At 33.0% G+C, this 18,594-nt stretch overlaps 1 protein-coding gene across 1 annotated transcript in view; it reads left to right on the top strand.

The window, feature by feature from the left end:
• The window catches only part of LOC150097011 (aquaporin AQPAe.a-like), a 40,179-nt gene extending 22,055 nt beyond the window's left edge, over positions 1-18,124 (top strand). Inside the window, exons 2-3 of the mRNA XM_090408011.1 lie at positions 15,142-15,222; positions 15,416-18,124. Of these exons, the coding sequence (XP_090264137.1) occupies positions 15,142-15,222; positions 15,416-15,583 (249 nt within the window). The 3' untranslated portion in view covers positions 15,584-18,124. The remainder of the gene's footprint in view (positions 1-15,141; positions 15,223-15,415) is intronic.
• Positions 18,125-18,594: the final 470 nt, after the last annotated feature.

Genomic DNA, 18,594 nt, shown 5'->3' with positions numbered 1-18,594 from the left:
ATATCTTAGCAAGCGCGAATTTGAAGGTTCTAATACCAGAACAGGCAGTGAAGGAATAAAATTTATAGCTAAATTTTGTTCCAGCTATCAAGCTCGTCTGTCTGTGAGCTTGATAGCGTTCGGGTCGAACAATTCGCGCAAATGTTTTCGGTAACCAACTTACAGAAATAAGAACTCTACAGACAACTGCTACTGTTAATCTAACGATAATATAATACGATTATACGATTGTGCCAAAAATTCGCCAATTGGAAATAAAAATCGGAAAAAATGTTTGGGATGAAGTTCGTATTAACCTAGAAATGTTCATGGAAATGACAAAGAAATTTTCAAAGTAAGATAATCATGAAGGGTGACTTCAATTAGAGGAATATATATACTAACGAACATGGGATGTGGCAATAAATACTGAGAAATTCATAAGGAGATCATTTCTTAACAGTGTATGGTTTTCATTGCTGGTGACACCACACAATGATTTTTTTTTTTTTTTCAAAGACACGCTTTAAACTCGTCCACAGAAGGCGTTCACAAACATCCATTAAGTTTCAACATGCAGAACAGCAAAACGAGACAGGACGACGATATCAATTAAATAAATGGATATTAACTGGTTTTATACTCCAAATCTTTGGAGTGAACAGAAAATGTAATAATAATATTTTTATTGTATATTTATAAATATTCTGCATATACACATATGATGATGACAATAAAACTTTATCATTTGTCAAAACTTTATAAATTATTATTATTATTATTATTATTATTATTATACAGTTTTAATTTTTTTAATAATCAAATAAAACGAAAAGCATTTACTTCTGCGTAGCAGAATGTGCTTACGCTAACAGACAACACTTTTCAAAGTAACGAATGGTTTATTATTATTATTATTATTATTATTATTATTATTATTATTATTATTATTATTATTATTATTATTATTATTATTAAACAGTAACAACAACACAAATAGTGAAGGCTAAATCCCACTCTCTTCATGAAAGCTAACCCAAGCTTCGAAGCAGGTGGGATTAACTCGCCTCACTCATCTACACGTAATCCTTGTAATCAAAGAATGCAGATTATGTAACAAAACAGTCAGTAAAGTAATGAAGTAAATAATAATGAAGACCGATATTTAAAAAAAAATGTGTATATATAAATAGGCTGTATAATAATAAGCTATGATGTTGATATTGAAAAAAAAAAACAATATGTACATTTATACTTAAAGAAATCACTGCACTCTACATTTATAATGAACAGAAAATGTAATAGTATACTTTATTGTATATATGTAAATACTCTGTATGATGATAAATAAAACGTTATTACAGTTTAAAAAAATATTATTATTATTATTATTATTGTTGTACAAAAAATTTTGTATAATCTTCATTGTTAATATTAGAAGAACATGTGTTGTAAATACATAATATACAGGCAAAAAAAGTATTGTTGAAAATTTTAATTGAAATCCAATGTAGAAAATGCAGCACTTAGTGCTGAATTCTGTAAAATTATAAGCTGCAATGTCACTCAAGATGATTAATGTAAGTGTAAATATTTTAGCAATAAATAAATTATTTTAAATTTAAATTATTTAAATTTAAAAAATATATTACTATTATTGTTATTATTACGTAAAACATCCAAGTAGTCCAAAGACTTATCGAGAGAGGACACTATATTTTCCACTCTCTATCTCCACCATTTAATCCACCAATTACACAGAACTGGTACTACCATCACCATCTATACACAACACCATCTACTGCCCACCACCACCACTATTATTTTGTTTTTTTGTCTGTAAATTGAGTGCGTTCTCAAGGTCGATTTGCCTGTACGCGGAGAAAAATCCTGCTTCCTCCGTATGAGCTCTGCTAACTCACCTTCAACTGAATAAATCCATATAATTTTTGCAAAGGCGTTTGGCAGGATGCCACATGGAACTCTATTACGCAAACTGCATTAAATGGAGATGGATATGAAACTGGTGATATGGATAAAAGGGTGGTTGTTGACAGATACCAAAAAGAAGTTATAAGGAAGGGCAGAATCCAAGAGAAGGTAGGTGATTACTGTCTTGCCTCATGGCTCTGTGCCTGAACCATTGCTGTTCAATTTGTACATAAATGATATCGAAAATAATTTGGAGGGAGTTATTCAGTTGTTTGCTGATTATGCAAAGCTGGGTAGAGTAATAGTTAGTGAAGATGATGTACAGAGCTTGCAGGATGATTTCAATAGGCTGACAGTATGGACAAAACATAATGGATGTTAATTTCATGTGGAAAAGTGTAAAGTTATGCATTTTGGAATAAATAGATTGCGAGCTGTGTACCACATTGAGGGAAACTGTGCTTCAGGAAATTGGTTAAGCTAGGTATTTGGGGGTAGTAGTAGTAGATAGAGAACTGAAGTTTAGAGGCATATTGCTAAAGTAGCCAGTTTTTAAAGCCTCGATACAACTGTATCTGGATTACTATGCTCAGGTCTGGTTACATAGGTTTCTTGGGGATGAGAAAGTAGTGGAAAGGATCTAGACGTGACCAAGATGGTGAGTGGTCTGTGGAATGCTCCTTATATGGGGATAAATTGGAGTTTGTGGATTGCAAAACTTAGTAGATAGGCAAGTAAAAAAAAAGGGGGTAGAAATGATAGAAACATTTAAGTTATTTAAAGGATTTTATAGGATAGATACAGGGGAAATATTTCAGCACTTGGCTACAGGGGGGGGGTGTCATCCCTGGAAGTTGAATAAAGGTGTGATTACTAGGGATGTCAGGAGCAGATTTTTCGCTTAGGGAATTTTCTACGGCATGTTCCTTGACAGCTGTTATTGTTTCTGGCTACAGAGCCTTAAGTTTTGCACGAGTTGTTCTGGTTCAGCTGTTAGATTGTCTGAGTCTTGTACACATACACCTTTTCCTTCAGGCCATAGAAAGAAGTCGGTGAAGGAATGGAAAGGGTTGCCTAAATCACATGTAAGTGCTTTGTCTGTTAATAGTTTCGAGGAGAGTACGATAGATATTGCTTTGATCTTTTGCATCTCACACGATAAGTCTTAGGACTCCATGGAGGTACCCGTGCAATAATAATAATAATAAAGATTAAAATACAAACTTAATACTGACCATTTACAAACAAACTCACATTAGAGCCTACCAGTTTTGCCAGCAAATTGTCTGGCTTTTTTTCAAGGCGTTTACGGAGAGACATAAAAACTAGTAAATGCAAATTGAAAGGAACATAAAAAAACGTTGTAAACCAACTAGTAGCTAAGGTTACACGTTCACGTGACAGAGAAGACTTATTGTTCTTATTCATTATCACGCATGCGTGTTTGTTGTAAACGTGTAATGTGATTATTGGCTAGCTGTGGTTCACATTAATTTAGAGAGAGGATCAGGTTTTTCCACGAACTGTTTAGGATTGCACCCTGATTTCTGTTGAGGTTTCCGCCGGTTATTAACACTGTTGTGGCTTCCTTGAATAAACGATGTCTGTAGTCGTCATCCAGATATGGCATGGAGCTGTTTTGCCACTCTATCGTGTGGTTAGAGGTACAGAAATGATGTGCTAAGCAGGAAGAGATACTTCTGTTGTGGTTTACATCACCAACATGATCTTTTTGTCTGATTTCTAAACTCCGTGAAGTTTGTCCGATGTAGGCAAGACCACAGGAGCAAGGAATGTAATATACTCCTGGATATTTGTAGAAAGGCACATTATCTTTTGGGGATCCTAAAAGATAAGGTGCTAAAAGATAAAAGATAATTGACTTGATGAAAGTGATCCCTTTCATCAAGTTTATTTCTTATCAAATAGCCAGAATACTAAGAGCCTACAACATCAGAGTGATCTTCAAACCACCCACCAGTATCAGACAAGTTTTAGGATCCCCAAGATAAGGTGCCATTCTACAAATATCCAGGAGTATATTGCATTCCTTGCTCCCGTGGTCTTGCCTACATCGGACAAACTTCACGGAGTTTAGAAATCAGACAAAAAGAACATGTTGGTGATGTAAACCACAACAGAAGTATCTCTTTCGGCGTAGCACATCATTTCTGTACCTCTAACCACAACAGCTCCATGCCATATTTAGACAACGACTACAGACATCGTTTATTCAAGGAAGCCTCAATAGTGTAAATAACCGGCGGAAACCTCAGCAGAAATCAGGATGCAATTCTAAACAGTTCGTGTGAAAAACCTGATCCTCTCTCTAAATCAATCTGAACTACAGCTAGCCAGTAATCACATTACACGTTTACAACAAACACGCATGCGTGATAATGAATAAGAACAATAAGTCATCTCTGTCACGCGAACGTTTGTAACCTTAGCTACTAGTTGGTTTACAACGTTTTTTATGTTCCTTTCAATTTGCATTTACTAGTTTTTATGTCTTTTCGTAAACGTCTTGAAAAAGCCAGACAGTTTGCTGGCGAAACTGGTAGGCTATAATGTAAGTTTGTTTGTAAATGGTCAGTATTAAATAAGTTTGTATTTTAATTATAAAACGACCAAATGTGTTTAGTTTAAATAATAAAGATTCCTCTCGTCAAGACGAGAATCGAATTTGGGCCTTTTCTAACCGAAGAGCGTGACGTATGGACCACTGCTCATTAGTTTTCCTATTTCTGCTTAAGACTGCTATTTTTCCACATCGTTGCCGATTATTAATCTCTAATACAGGGTGGCCCATAAGTCATCAAGGAGTTTAATCATTTAATAATTTTTTATTTATTAATTATTTTATTCTTTTTTTTTATTGTTAGAATGAAATAGAGAACCTGGAGATTTTTTATTAGTTATGAAAAACTACATCACGTAAATTTGCCTTGCATTCTCGGCTTCGACAAAGACGAGCCCTTTCTACGGCATGTTCCAAAACAGCACCTAATGTTTCTGGCTTCAGCGCCCTCATATCTGCACGAATTATTCTCGTTTCAGCTGTTGGATTGCCTGGGGCTTGTTCACATACACCTTTTCCTTCTGGCCATAGGAAGAAGTCGGTAGCCGTCAGATCTGAAGAACGTGATGGCCAATTAATTGAAGATCTTCGCGAAATGATTCACTCACCAAAAACATGTCTGATTTTCAAAATAAAATTCCAGGCTTTTGATTTGTTGTTGTTGGGTTGTGTTGTGAACTTTTCCAGATTAATTTCCCAAATGTTCCTTAGAACTATGAAAGCAAAATTAAAGGAGAGAAATTAATAATAATAATAATAATAATAAAAGAAATTGTTCATATTTTAAACGTGTTCGTGACTTATGCCCCCCCCCCCCCGCATAAGTAGTCAACGATGGTTTCATCTCGCAGGGTAGCCGTTAAAACAAACGCAAGAAAAGTGAAACTGGATATAACGGTAAATAAAATTTACCGAGAGAGAGAGAGAGAATACGTTAATAGCAAGCAGACGATGACCCCGAGCGCGTGACATTCCAATTAGCAGAGGTCGTTTTAAACATTACCACCAATTACGGAATGTGCCTTTTCATGATGACTAGGAGCCTGCACGTACTCCAGTAAACTTAAAAAGCCTTTAAGCAAAATAAATTGCATTGCACTTTCAGTTATTGCTTTAAATGCGTCTGTGGAATTGGTTTAACACATCCGCAAAACGAATTTTATTTCTTATCTGGTACTCGAAGTAAGCGCACAGTCGAATAACAGAAATTATTCTATCTTCTATGCATATTTGATACTGAGTTTATTCTCCATCATTTAATATTTTTCTTTTGTTAATTTGTTAATAACAAATATTCTTTAACAGCCAACAGTAAATAATAAAAAAAAAATAAATAAATAAAAAAAAAAACTTTCCAAAACTTCGGTGACAACAAAACTGCTTATTCATGACTCTAAACGTATGCTAATCTTCATATTTGCATCAAAATACTACTGCACATTCTCTGATGTTCACAACTACGTTAGGTGTGATTTTAATTTTTAATTTATTTTGTTTTAATTTATTTAAATCTTAATTTAATTTTCCCCTAAACCGAAGGACGAAGAGTAAAACTTCTTTACATTAGGCTAGTAGATTGCACTTATTCCATATTACCGAAACAACCGCGCATGCGTATTCTACCGGCCATTGTAGCGTCGTATGTATATAATACATGTAGTAGTCTTGTTCAGTTTAATTAAGCCTGGGCACTAACTGCTGGTACTTTGGCACAACTTATAGTGGCTTTTAGAATCGTCATCATGAAAAATGATCACATTTTTCATTATATTATCTTTTCTTTCATAAAAAAATTTTTTTTTTTAAAATATACACGTGAACTAAGTTTTAAATTCACTTTTTTGTCTGCTGCTGTTGTTATTTCTATAATCTCTCTTTAGAATAATGTTATAATGCATAAACAACTACAGAACATTTTGTATATAGCCTTCACTTACTATTATTTATTATATTGAAACCTCCATTATTTCCAAAAGTCATCCGCATTATTTATTTATTTATTATTTTACTTCAGTTTTGATTATATATTTTTCTATCTATTTATTTATTGCATATTGTTATTATTAATTAATTAATTAACTTTATTTTTATTGCATATTTTTTCATTTATTTCTTTTTTTTTTGTATATTATTCACATTTTTGTTAATTTTAAATTATTTTCTTTTATTTTTTTATTATATATATTTTTTTTCGTTTATTTATATTTATTTTTTACATACTACTCTGATTTGTAGTCACCAAATTAAAAGAACAGTAGAAGCCGTAAGGTATATTTTCTTACGTAGCGCTCTTGAGAATTCCTTCCTGATTTATTTTAATTTGATAACTGAAGCAATTTTAAAAGAATTTTGTTTTTTACTTAGTATGTGATATTATGTTCTGAAGTGATAGTGAAGCTTATACTCTCCCTCTCTTGGCTCAAATTTATGAATTTTACATGTTTGTAATTGATAGAGTGGGTTATTCAACAAATGTACTACTTACTTTAACTCAAAAAGATAATTCAATACTAATTTCTTTTCAGTTTTCGAAATATCTGCACACTTCCATCATAGTCAAAAAATAATACGATAATTAACGAAACAAAATGGCCGTTAAGTGGCAGTTCTCGGAGTACAAGTATTGATAATTTATTAATTTACAAATTATTTAGAATGCCCCTTATGGTCATATTGTCGCAATAATTTTTGTCACTATTCACAACGACTTATATACTCTGAATGATGAGGGGATTTTATTATTTTTTAATGTTATCTTATTATATAGTTATTGTCACGTATTTACACAACGCTGAAATAAACTGAAATAAATAAAGATAATACGATAATTAAAGAGATAAAGTGGCCGTTAGGTGGCAGGTCTCAAAGAACAAGTTATTGATGATTTATTTATTTACAAATTATTTAGAACGCCCTCTTATGGGCATATTGTCGCAATAATTTTTGTCACTATTCACAACGGCTTATGTACCCTGAACGATGATAGGATGTTATTATTCCTTAATCTTATCTTATTATATAGTTATTATCACGTATTTACACTACGTTGAAATGAATTGAGACAGCACAATACTTCGATGGAAACTTAAATTGCACAGTCAATTACCGTGGACCCATATTTTAGAGCTGATCACACTTTCCACTTCTCGAGGCATACTCTGTAGTAATGAGTCCGGTATTTTGAACCATTTTCCCTTCTTAGAACACCAGCCATTTACTGCTTGGTTGGCAGAATAGATATCATACTCTGTTTCTAACCAACAGGCGGTGGATTTGAATCCCACTGCGGCATGGATGTTTGTGATTGTCTTTAGGTGGTAGATGAATTTCATCTCCCCGTTAAAGATCATGACATCGCTTATTGGAGTCCTGAAATAGCTTGAAAAAGTTCTGTTGTTGGTTTCTAGAGCAAGGTATCCACTAGTGCACTAGTGGATACCTTGTGTACTAATGCACTCTAGATTTACGACCTTTCGTAAGGGTGGGGGGGGGGATTCACGTTAAAAATATTATCGTTATTGGATATACTGATCTGGTTCGAATGCTTGTCCTAAAGGTGTTATATTGAGTTAAGATCAGAATTCTGTGCATTCAGTCAAGTTTTTTCACATTATTTTCCTAAACTATGTCGTAATAGCAATAGCATCTTCAGTATGACATGGCGCACTGCCACACTGAAAGAAATAGCGGCCTGTTTTGTAAAATATTACAGTGTAAGAAACATTGTATTATCCAGACGTGTTGCATGTCCTTCATCTTGCATCATTTCAGTCACTATAACCAAAAGACTGAGTACCAAGAGAACTAGTTACAAGCTATTACATCACCGTTGGGATGATACAGTCGGGCCTAAAGGATTCCCGAAACCTCTATTATATCAACATTATCAATTTATTCTTAAGTTAAGCTTAGAATAAAAAAACAAAACACTTAAATATAGGGTCGTAAATGATGTCGCTTATATGGAACTGGAGCTTTGACTTAAACCAGTCAAAAGATGTTGAAAGAAGAGATATAATAATAATATAATAAAATAATATATAAGGAATGTGAGCTCTGCCGTTTAAAAAATTAACACAGCATTGTTTATAATTTTATTAATTATATTGTCATCACCAAACAACTGAAAATTCCCAGTCAATTTACATGAAACAAACTTCAGTGGAAATTGTATAAGAGTGGTTAGCAAAGGTGTTCAGTGTAGGTTTTTGCTTGGAGGGTGGTGAATGGGTGAAATGGGTTGCAAGAGGTGGTTGTGTGTGCTTTGTCAGTAAATGAGTTTAAGAGTATGATGGGTACTGTCTGAATGATAGCTACTGTGTAAATAAATGGATCTCCCAAGATGAGTTTTCTGACTCCATGGAGACGCCTGTATAATAATAATAATAATAATAATAATTATAATAATTTTTATTATTAAAATTATGATTACATATTGTGATTATATATTTACAACAGGTTTAATTCTGGGTTTTTTTTCTGTATAATTTATTAATCATAGTTACTATAGTTGGTAATTTTGTTTCTGTGGTTGAATAATATTGCTTTGTTTTAACAACATTTATTTATTTAACAATGAATTATATATATTTACAATTTTGATTTTCATATATTTAAGAGCACTTTATATATAACTACAGCACTTGTGATATATCACAAATGCTCCATATATCACATTTGTGATATATGGATTTCCACATCCCCTTTTTTTTGTTGATCTTGGTTAAGATGTAATTTCTCTGCTTTCATCCTCAAAGCTTATTTGTTAAGCTTATCTGACACCAATCAGTTATTATTTATTGGTTTGTTTGCTGGTTTTTGTATTGGGAATTAGGCTGATGTTTAATAGGTTTGATCTCAATTACAGAGAAGAGAATTTCAAAAAGAAACACATGTGGCCTTTATTGATTATGAAAAAGCCTTTGACAAAATTAGTAGACAAAAATTATTTAAAATATTCACCGATTTAAACATACCAAACCAACTTTTGCAGTCCATTCAAGAAATATATACAGGAAATAAAATAGCAGTTAAATTAGAACACATCTCAGAATGGAAAGATATATCAAGAGGAGTACGACAAGGCTCCTTCTCACCTCTGCTTTTCAATATATATATATAAATGAAATATTAACAATCTGGAAACAGCATAACCCATTTGGTATACAAATGACCCCGCAAATGAAGATAGGTACACTACTATTTGCAGATGATCAAATAGTATTAGCTACATCAGAAGATGACTTACAAAGATCATTAAAATCATTAAATGATATCTCAAAGCAATATAATATGACAATATCCAAAGAAAAAGCAAAAATAATGGCATTCAAAGGAGAAAACCCAATAAGAAGTAAAATAGTGATAGATAATAAAATACTAGAACAAGTAAACACTTTCAGATACTTGGGATGTGATCTATCATACGAAGAAGGCAAAGACATAGACACTAAAATATCAAACTTTGTCAAAGTAAATGGAATAATAAATAATATATTTAAGCCATCCCTGGTACAAAAACACACTAGAATCAGACTATATAATGTCTCGTCAAAACCAACTCTACTATACGGAAGCGAAACATGGACCATGAAAAGGAAAGATGAAAAACGAATTCAAACAGCAGAAATGAAGTTCCTCAGAAAAACAGCTGGATATACCAAGTGGGACCACAAAACAAATGAAGAAATCTTACAATCCCTGAAAATAAAACCAATTAATTACTACATAAGACAGTATAAACAAAAATGGGTAGAACATTTAAATCGAATGGACAACAGCAGACTACCAAAAATATCATACAGATACAAAATAAGTGGAAAAAGAAGAATCGGAAGACCAAGAAAGAGATGGCATGAGACCGGAACAGGCCACATGGCCTAAATTCCATGATAGGAAGAAGAAGAAGAAGAAGATCTCAATTACAGCTGTAGGTTAAGAAATTCACACACACACACACACACACACACACACACACACACACACACACACACACACACACGATTCTGCAATGGGCGTGGAATCTCCCGGTGTGAGACTACCCCACTTATTTAACACTTGAAGTCGCTTGAAAAGGTTCCATGTTTGGTCTCTAGGGCAGGGCTTCAAAATTATCTAAAAACAATGCAAAAATATATGAAATTAATAGAATATATATATATATATATATATATATATATATATATATATATATATATATATATATATATATATATATATATAAACCCTTGGCCATATACGATATTAATGTACACGTGTTATATAATGTGTGTGTGTGTGTCATATAAAAAATTAAAACTAATAATATAATACGATCATAGGTTCACTTCTAGTCACCAATTAAAATAACTTATATTTTATTTTATTATTTTTTTTTCTCTCCAGCGCATTCTATTGTGAATTGCTTATTTCTCTTGATAATTGCCAGCAAAGGTTGGTCGATTGGTAGAGCCTCTGCTACTAATGGCTCACGCAAAAAGTTAAGCAAGTTTGAACGCGGTTAGTAGTTGGAAGGGATTAATCATTCGATATTGTTGGTACACTCTCCCTCGATGAGACTTTGGACCCCCTGGAGGTGTCACATAATAATAATAATAATAATAATAATAATAATAATAATAATTAAATATGTAACGCGTTTTAGATGACTGAATTCGTCCGAACAGGGAGGAACCTTTCAGTAGGGCATTTTGATTCGAGGATGAATTAGACTCCTACAGAAGTAGATGGCGTTTCATTTTACAAAACAGATACAGTGGGTGGAAAGTACAATTAACATAATGCACTGGATTCATTCCCTTAGTTGAATTCGGTAATAATTGAAACGAAACTAAACTCAGCCAAATCTTTTGTACAACAGACAAGAGTACAGGCAAGAAATAATACTATTTCGGATTAGTAAACATGAAGTGTATTGTACATTCTTTGGAGAAGGGAAAAGTCCTACGGACATTTATTTTATTAATTTAAGCACATTTCCACGTTAGGTAAAAATATTGGTTCTTATAGTCATACATTTAAATATGAGAAATAATTTTTTCCACCATCCAGGGTCAGCTCAAGGTTAGGGGCGAAATAGCTTGGGGGAAGGCGTAAACATCGTAAAAAAACAGTAATAGTAATAGTCGAAGTGTTGGTGGTACGAGCAGTGCTCCCCAAAATGCTGTATACGCACTTTTTTGGGGGCAATAACTATAAAATGCTTTTAACTATAAAGAATTTTATAAAGCCTGTCTTGTCTTACAATGAGTTGACAAAACTTACCTAGGGGAGCCACATACCCTCGAGCCGGCACTGCCACCATCAATAAATGTCACTCCATGGAGACGAGAGAATAATGCCAACACTAATTATACCGGTATATATCAAAAATAATTATACCCGAACTGTATACAATCAAAATGTTTATTCCTAAAAAATCTTATTTCAATGTGAGTCAGTTTCCCAATATTCTTAACTAAACGAGGAAGGGACCTTGCTTTAAATTTGCTGTTTTTATATTTTAAATTTGGGAAATTTAAAAATTAAACCTAATTTTTAAATGTCCTTTAACATGTTCATTGCCAATCACGCGATATCGCGCGATGCGAGTTCTCACCAAACGGCCGATCACGTGTTATCGCGTGGACGTCGCTGACTAAATAAAAAAATAAAAAAAAATTGGCCACCACACGAAATTCCAATTTTCAGCTTGGCAATGAAAGTGTTAAAATTTCCTTTGAAGTAACATAACAGCTTTCTGATAAACCTATATACTTCTTAAAATCAAAGGGAAAAAAAATCAACTAACGCCTTTTTATTTCCTAATAGGGAGTAGGCGAGGCCTTTATACCCTATCTAGCTTTTGGAGACTGAGTGGGCAGTTCAATCTCCACCGGTAGCCAATCAGAGATAGCTGTCTATCGCTGATTGGCTATCAATATCGAATGATTAATCCCTTCCAACTACTAACCGCGTTCAAACTTGCTTAACTTTTTGCGTGAGCCATTAGTAGCAGAGGCTCTACCAATCGACGAACCTTTGCTGGCAATTATCAAGAGAACACAAGCCCATGTCTATCACTAATTATAGCAGCCACCGATGAAGAGGCTAGCAAACAAGTGCTGCCATCTCTTGTTACCTAACCCTAACAAGATATGTCACTGTCTGAAATAATGTGGGTACTACGGTCGATTTTCTTGAGTTTACGGGACGAAAAACCCACTTGCCCATGCCAGAGATCGACTAACTCGGGAACCGGTCGAAGATAGGCTTAGAAAAAGTTCATCTAGTCAGCGACTAGACTAGAACCTAGGTCTAACTTCAAGCGGCCAATCACAGAGGACGCAAGCGCCACTCCCACTGAGCTACACAGGCATACTTCTTATAAGTTATTAACTTTTTATTTGAATGCCACGCATGAAATATTGTAAATCTATCTTGTTTTTAATACAGCGTGGGCTGAGAGTTAGATAATCCGAAAACCCCTCTGCAGACCAAACATGGAACTGTTTTTCCGAGCCACATCAGACATCCAATAAGCAGGTCAGGTGGTCTCACAAAGACGAAAATCGTCTATCATATAATTTTATTACTGCGTGATTTGTGTATTTTTTTTTTTTTTGTTAAAAATAAATAAATATTATTTATTTATTTGGCTACAATAAAATGATGGATTTTTAATATCATCTGTTTCCATACGTTAACAATGTCAAATTGAACCCTTTGAATTTTTTCTTCAATTAGCGAACTGTATTTTTAAAGGATTTTTTTATCTGGTAGAAAGGAATCTAATCATGTCAAGACTAATAACCATAAATACAGTTCTAATTAAATTTCGTCTTCAATAATGAAAGAAAAACCGTAAAATAAACTGTCGTTAACATCGCCCACCCTTCATATTCATAGAGAAGTTCAAGATTTCTTACTTGCTGGGTCTGACAAGGATTGTTTCATAGAGCCATGTTCGTTGACATTTAATTCTTATTATGGCAAAGCAGGGGATGAAAGGGGGAAATAAGTTAACGTGAAGTGTTATTATTCAGCTTGCTTTTTCCTGTGATAAATGACACAGCTGCGTCCTCGTGCTTGGTAATTTCGAATTTCTAAATCGGTCTCATGACAGGATCTCGTGGTGTTAAGTACAGTTGAACAATGCACTATGTAAGGATAAAGGGAATGTAATAAGGCTTGTAGAGAGTGGATTTCCTTTGGACAACCATTTCCTTATTATGTTCTGTTAAACTTGACAATATGATGACCAGCGCAATCTGTCGGACAATATTTGAGTTAATATTATAGTGATTTCAGGTTTTTTAATGTTTTCAAGTTGAGTGATTTTTTTTTTCTTATAAATTTTTCTATTTTTGACCTCGCTATGTATTTCACAAGAAATTATGCAGAGTTCTGAGATATAAAATTATATTTCTTTCTAGGTGAATAAATTTGTTTCTGTGAAACTGTAGCAGCCGACAGCAGTTTTATTTCATTTATGGTATCATAACGCCAGCTGCTAAGGAAATCGCAATACGAATTCTCGTGCTGTGATCACGTGATGCACATTTTTTTTTCTTTAAAGCTGAATGTTAGCATGTTACTAATATTAGCATGTTAATTAGGCATTCGATAGCAACCAAATGATGCAATTATTTTTGTCATAACTTTTCATAATTAATAAATTATAAATTTAAAAACTTTTTTATAATATTATATATATATATATATATACAGGGTGTTCGGGATAAATTTGACATATTTATAATTAATTATATTTTTCCGTAAGTTACATGTATTAACACACACTTCTCTTCATTTAAAAGTTTGGACCCTTCTTCATTCATATACAAGATGTCAGAAAGGATGGATAGCTGGAACCCACCTGAATCATGGAAGAGAATAACTTGTATCATGATGATTCGTGCCCGCCATCAAAATAAGGATATTACGACTGCTGCCCAATGCTCCCTGAATACAGTAAAAACAATCAGGCATGAACTAGAGACTTGCAATGGTGACTACGAGGATGTAGCAAGAAGAAAGATCCCTAGCAGACGATCTGATTGCGTTCGTACACCAGAATTCCTCGCAAATCTGCAGGAACAGGTGTTGAAGAACCCTGGCATTGGAATTCGGGCTTTGTTCGTGGAGTTGCTAACTGTAGTCAAGCCCTGGATAACAAGGGTAGCCAATGGTAGGCCGTATGTATGGCAGCAGGATTCGGCCCCTTGCCACACCTCTGGGAAAAGTCAAAAATGGTTGTCTGAAAATTTCTACGACTTCACCAGTCCAAATGTTTGGGCTCCAAACTCCCCAGACCTTAACCCCATGTATTATTTTGTATGGGGCGCAGTTGAAAAAGACACCAATCGCACTTCCAGTAATACAAAAGCCCAGTTAATGGATAAAATTAAAACAGTTTTTGCGGCCCTTCCCAGGGAGACTGTAGCATCAGCTTGTTCGAGGTTCCGAAGCAGAATTGAAGCTGTGATCGATGCTAATGGTGGTTATTTTGAGTAAATCTTGTTGATAGTATTGTAATTAACTCTGCCTGTAATGTTTTTTTGTCAATTCATTAAATTTAATAGATACAAAGAAGATTTTCTTTTTCCTTACGAAACTGTCAAATTTATCCCGAACACCCTGTATATATATATATTTTTTTTTTTTTTAAGATACAATACACTGGCTCCAGTATGAATACTGCTAGATCGTTTGGCCCAGCTGTGATTACGGGCAAATGGACCAATCACTGGGTGAGTGTTTCTGTATAGAAAATGTTGAGTCGGACGATACGAAATTCTGCTAAAATTTATAAATGAAATTAATTGAAATTTTAGTCGCCTTCCTATTATCTAATTTGCACTTTTTACCAATCATTGAATTTTTATCCAAAATTATTAAATCAAATTTATATTCTATTCATAATTTCTTTCGTATTTTCTACAGGTATATTGGGTTGGACCAATTCTTGGAGGTGCTGTTGCAGGATTAATTTATCAACACGTGTTTGCAGCACCTGCACCTGATCCAGATGAGATAGAAAAAGCCAGACTTCAGTCTTTGCTTCGGTACAGAGAAAAAGAAATCATTGCCGATAGGACAACGACAATCTGAGAAAAAAAAAAAAAAAAAAAAAAGAACAAGTGGAAAACAATTCAAAATTGTTAAATGATTTTTTATTATGATGGAAAGAATCGTCGTGTAATAATGTCTATATGAACTCTGTGTGTGTGTGTGTGTGTGTGTGTGTGTGTGTGTGTGTGTGTGTGTGTGTGTGTGTGTGTGTGTGTGTCAATATTTTCATATGTCACAGCATTAATATATGCAAGTGGATATGGTTATACGGGAATGGAATAAGCTTTGTAACACCAAAATTGAAAACGTTAGACATCAGAATTTTACATTATTCATTATAATCATTCATTTCATTAAAATGATTTTATTATGTCACAAACTGAAGTATACAGTATGGCTAATAAGTGTTTTTAATTTTAATAAATATTTCACATTTAACAAAAAATAATAATAATAAATGAATAATAACAAGTGAACGTAAAGGACTGTTTTAAAAATCTGGAATATAATCTAACTAAATGAAACAATAATAAAATGTAAACAAATGCACAATACAGTTAAGTCTGCAACAAAAATATATAACTGGGTTTTGTCTCTTATTAATCTAGCAGCAAAGGTCAAAAGTAATGAATTTTAATTTTTTTTTTTTTGTTTTATTTAATAGTGCCTTCGTTTAATGCCTTAGCAAGACAAACAAACAACGCACAATACTATTGTGTATGTATATATAGAGTTACTCCGCATTTCGATAAGCTAGCATTTAGAATATGGGACCAGAGGTTCGTTAGCATACTTTGACTCTTTTTCTTTTAACCAGCCCTTGACTCAATTAGCTTATGGAATTTTCAGTTTTTCTCTCTTTCTTCTAGTCGTGGAGATTGGGTGATGATTATCTCATGCTAAAATTCTGGAAGCAATTTCGTTGTTTCTCATTATGTTCGACAGTAAACAGTATGCCGCCATTTTATGCGGCTGATGACATCATCGGTGTGAGACCATTATTTCCTGTGATGTAAGAGCCCGCTTGTTTCTTACGACATGATCTATAGTGGGAGAAGAGGGTGAGACAAAAATAATTATATTTCATAAATAAAAAAAGTATTTTTTTTTTATTTATTTATATTCTTTCATAAATTCTATTCCATAAAAAAGTGTCATTTAAAGAATCCAAAAATTCTCTGAAAGGAAAAACAAAAGTAATTTAGTTTTAGTCAGCTAAGGATATAGCCTTTCAATATGAAGAAAACAAAATATTTGTACAAGCCGCTGGTTAAAATGAATTTTAAAAAGTACAGAAATAAAAAATAAATAAAAGTAGAAACAAATTCTTAGGCCATCCACCGTATCAATGCACTTACAGGTTTACACCCTTTCGGCTTTAGATTCGTCAAAAAAAAATAAAAATAAAAAATAGTGTAAGGGACACTTACTTGTTTGCATTTTTCTCTCTGTATGACTGACAGTCGCGGCTCGTGGCTTGAAATCGTGGGGGTGCTGCAACTTTGGAAATATACAATACATACTGTAAGTACAGTGTATACATGTTTGGGTAAAATATCAAAATTATGGTAATTACATTATGTAAAAATTATGCAATTACATTACAATTAAATCCTTTGATTGTAATATCCAAATATTTAAAGAGACGCAGTAAACACGATAAACACTACGAACACTCTACTACTGGCACAAACTGCATATAAACAACAGTGGAACTGCGCGACGGACAGTGCCGCATTACGCTAATAGCTCGCATCTCACTATGACATGCATTATTATTTTTTGTACAAAATAAGAGAATTGTATAGGATTGTTGATGATAAAATTAAATATTACAAGCAAATATAAATAAATAAATAAATTTATTTATATATCGAGAAAAATTGGGGTGCTGCAGTTCCGCAGTGCCTATGTACGAGCCTCCCCTGATAACTGATTACAATAAATGGCTTCTATAATTAAATTTGATCGCATAATTTTAAGTGCATGTGTTATTGTTATACACTCCTTGCATATTTATTGCTTAATACACACAAAACAAACAAACAAAAAACAAAACACTAATTTTCTGGCAACGTACCGATTGGCTTATTGTGAGTATATATTTAAGGTCGCCGCTAACCGAATCTGAAACATAAAAACATGGACAATCTTGCCCAGCCATTGTGAAAATTTCAATTTAGTTAGAAAATAAATTTAAGAATGCTAATTATGTATGTTTTTAATATATTATACTGTATAGCTATATTAAATCTAATATACCGTATAAATTTATTTTTTTATAAAAAAAAGTTCATATCTGTAAATATTATTCCAAAAAGGCTTCTTTTTTTTCTTATAAGCTTTTTGGATTCACTACTACTAGCAAATGAAAAACAATTGTAAATTTATGAACTTTAAAAGGACTTTTAGTTTTTGAAACTATTGCACGTACTACATGTACAAACTGATTTATGCGAAAAATATTTTTGGAGCATGTTTACAAGCGCAGCTAGCATTTTACAGATAATTTCATAGGAAAACTGATTTTTTATCTGAACATGCTTTGGTTTAAGAGGTAATAAATGATTTTAAATATTTTATGCTATGGTATTTTTTTATCTTAATTTTTCTTCGTTCGCCTTTTTTTCATACTCCAGCACAAGCTATTATACAATCTGTTATCATTTATGTATTAGATTGAATAACAGAATGATAAAAATCCAGCCTTGAAGAAACCACAAATATTCATTTCACTTTAATTCAATCTAATTTTATGTATGTATCGCGTGACCTCAAAGGAATTTCTCATAGAAATAAAGATTGTTAACATCCGCACACACACACAAAAAAAAAAAAAAAAACTATTCTAACGACCAGATATTGTAGCTTCACCACATGTTATCTTTATGTACTATAAATTGATAAATTTAAACATCCATCACTATTATCTTTATTTCTTTTACTTCTTTTTTAAATATAATTGATTTAATAACTTACAGTTTCAGTATTATAGTATACAGTATATGGCTTTGTGAGCTTTATTACTGTTGCCATAACAACAGCGTTCA

Source organism: Typopeltis vanoorti, chromosome 18, assembly GCF_054136105.1.
Source record: "Typopeltis vanoorti isolate ZY-2024b chromosome 18, IOZ_Tvanoo_1.0, whole genome shotgun sequence".
Classification (NCBI taxonomy): Eukaryota; Metazoa; Arthropoda; class Arachnida; order Uropygi; family Thelyphonidae; genus Typopeltis; species Typopeltis vanoorti.
Note: the sequence above shows the minus strand (reverse complement) of the source record. Positions and strands in the feature narration are given on the sequence as shown.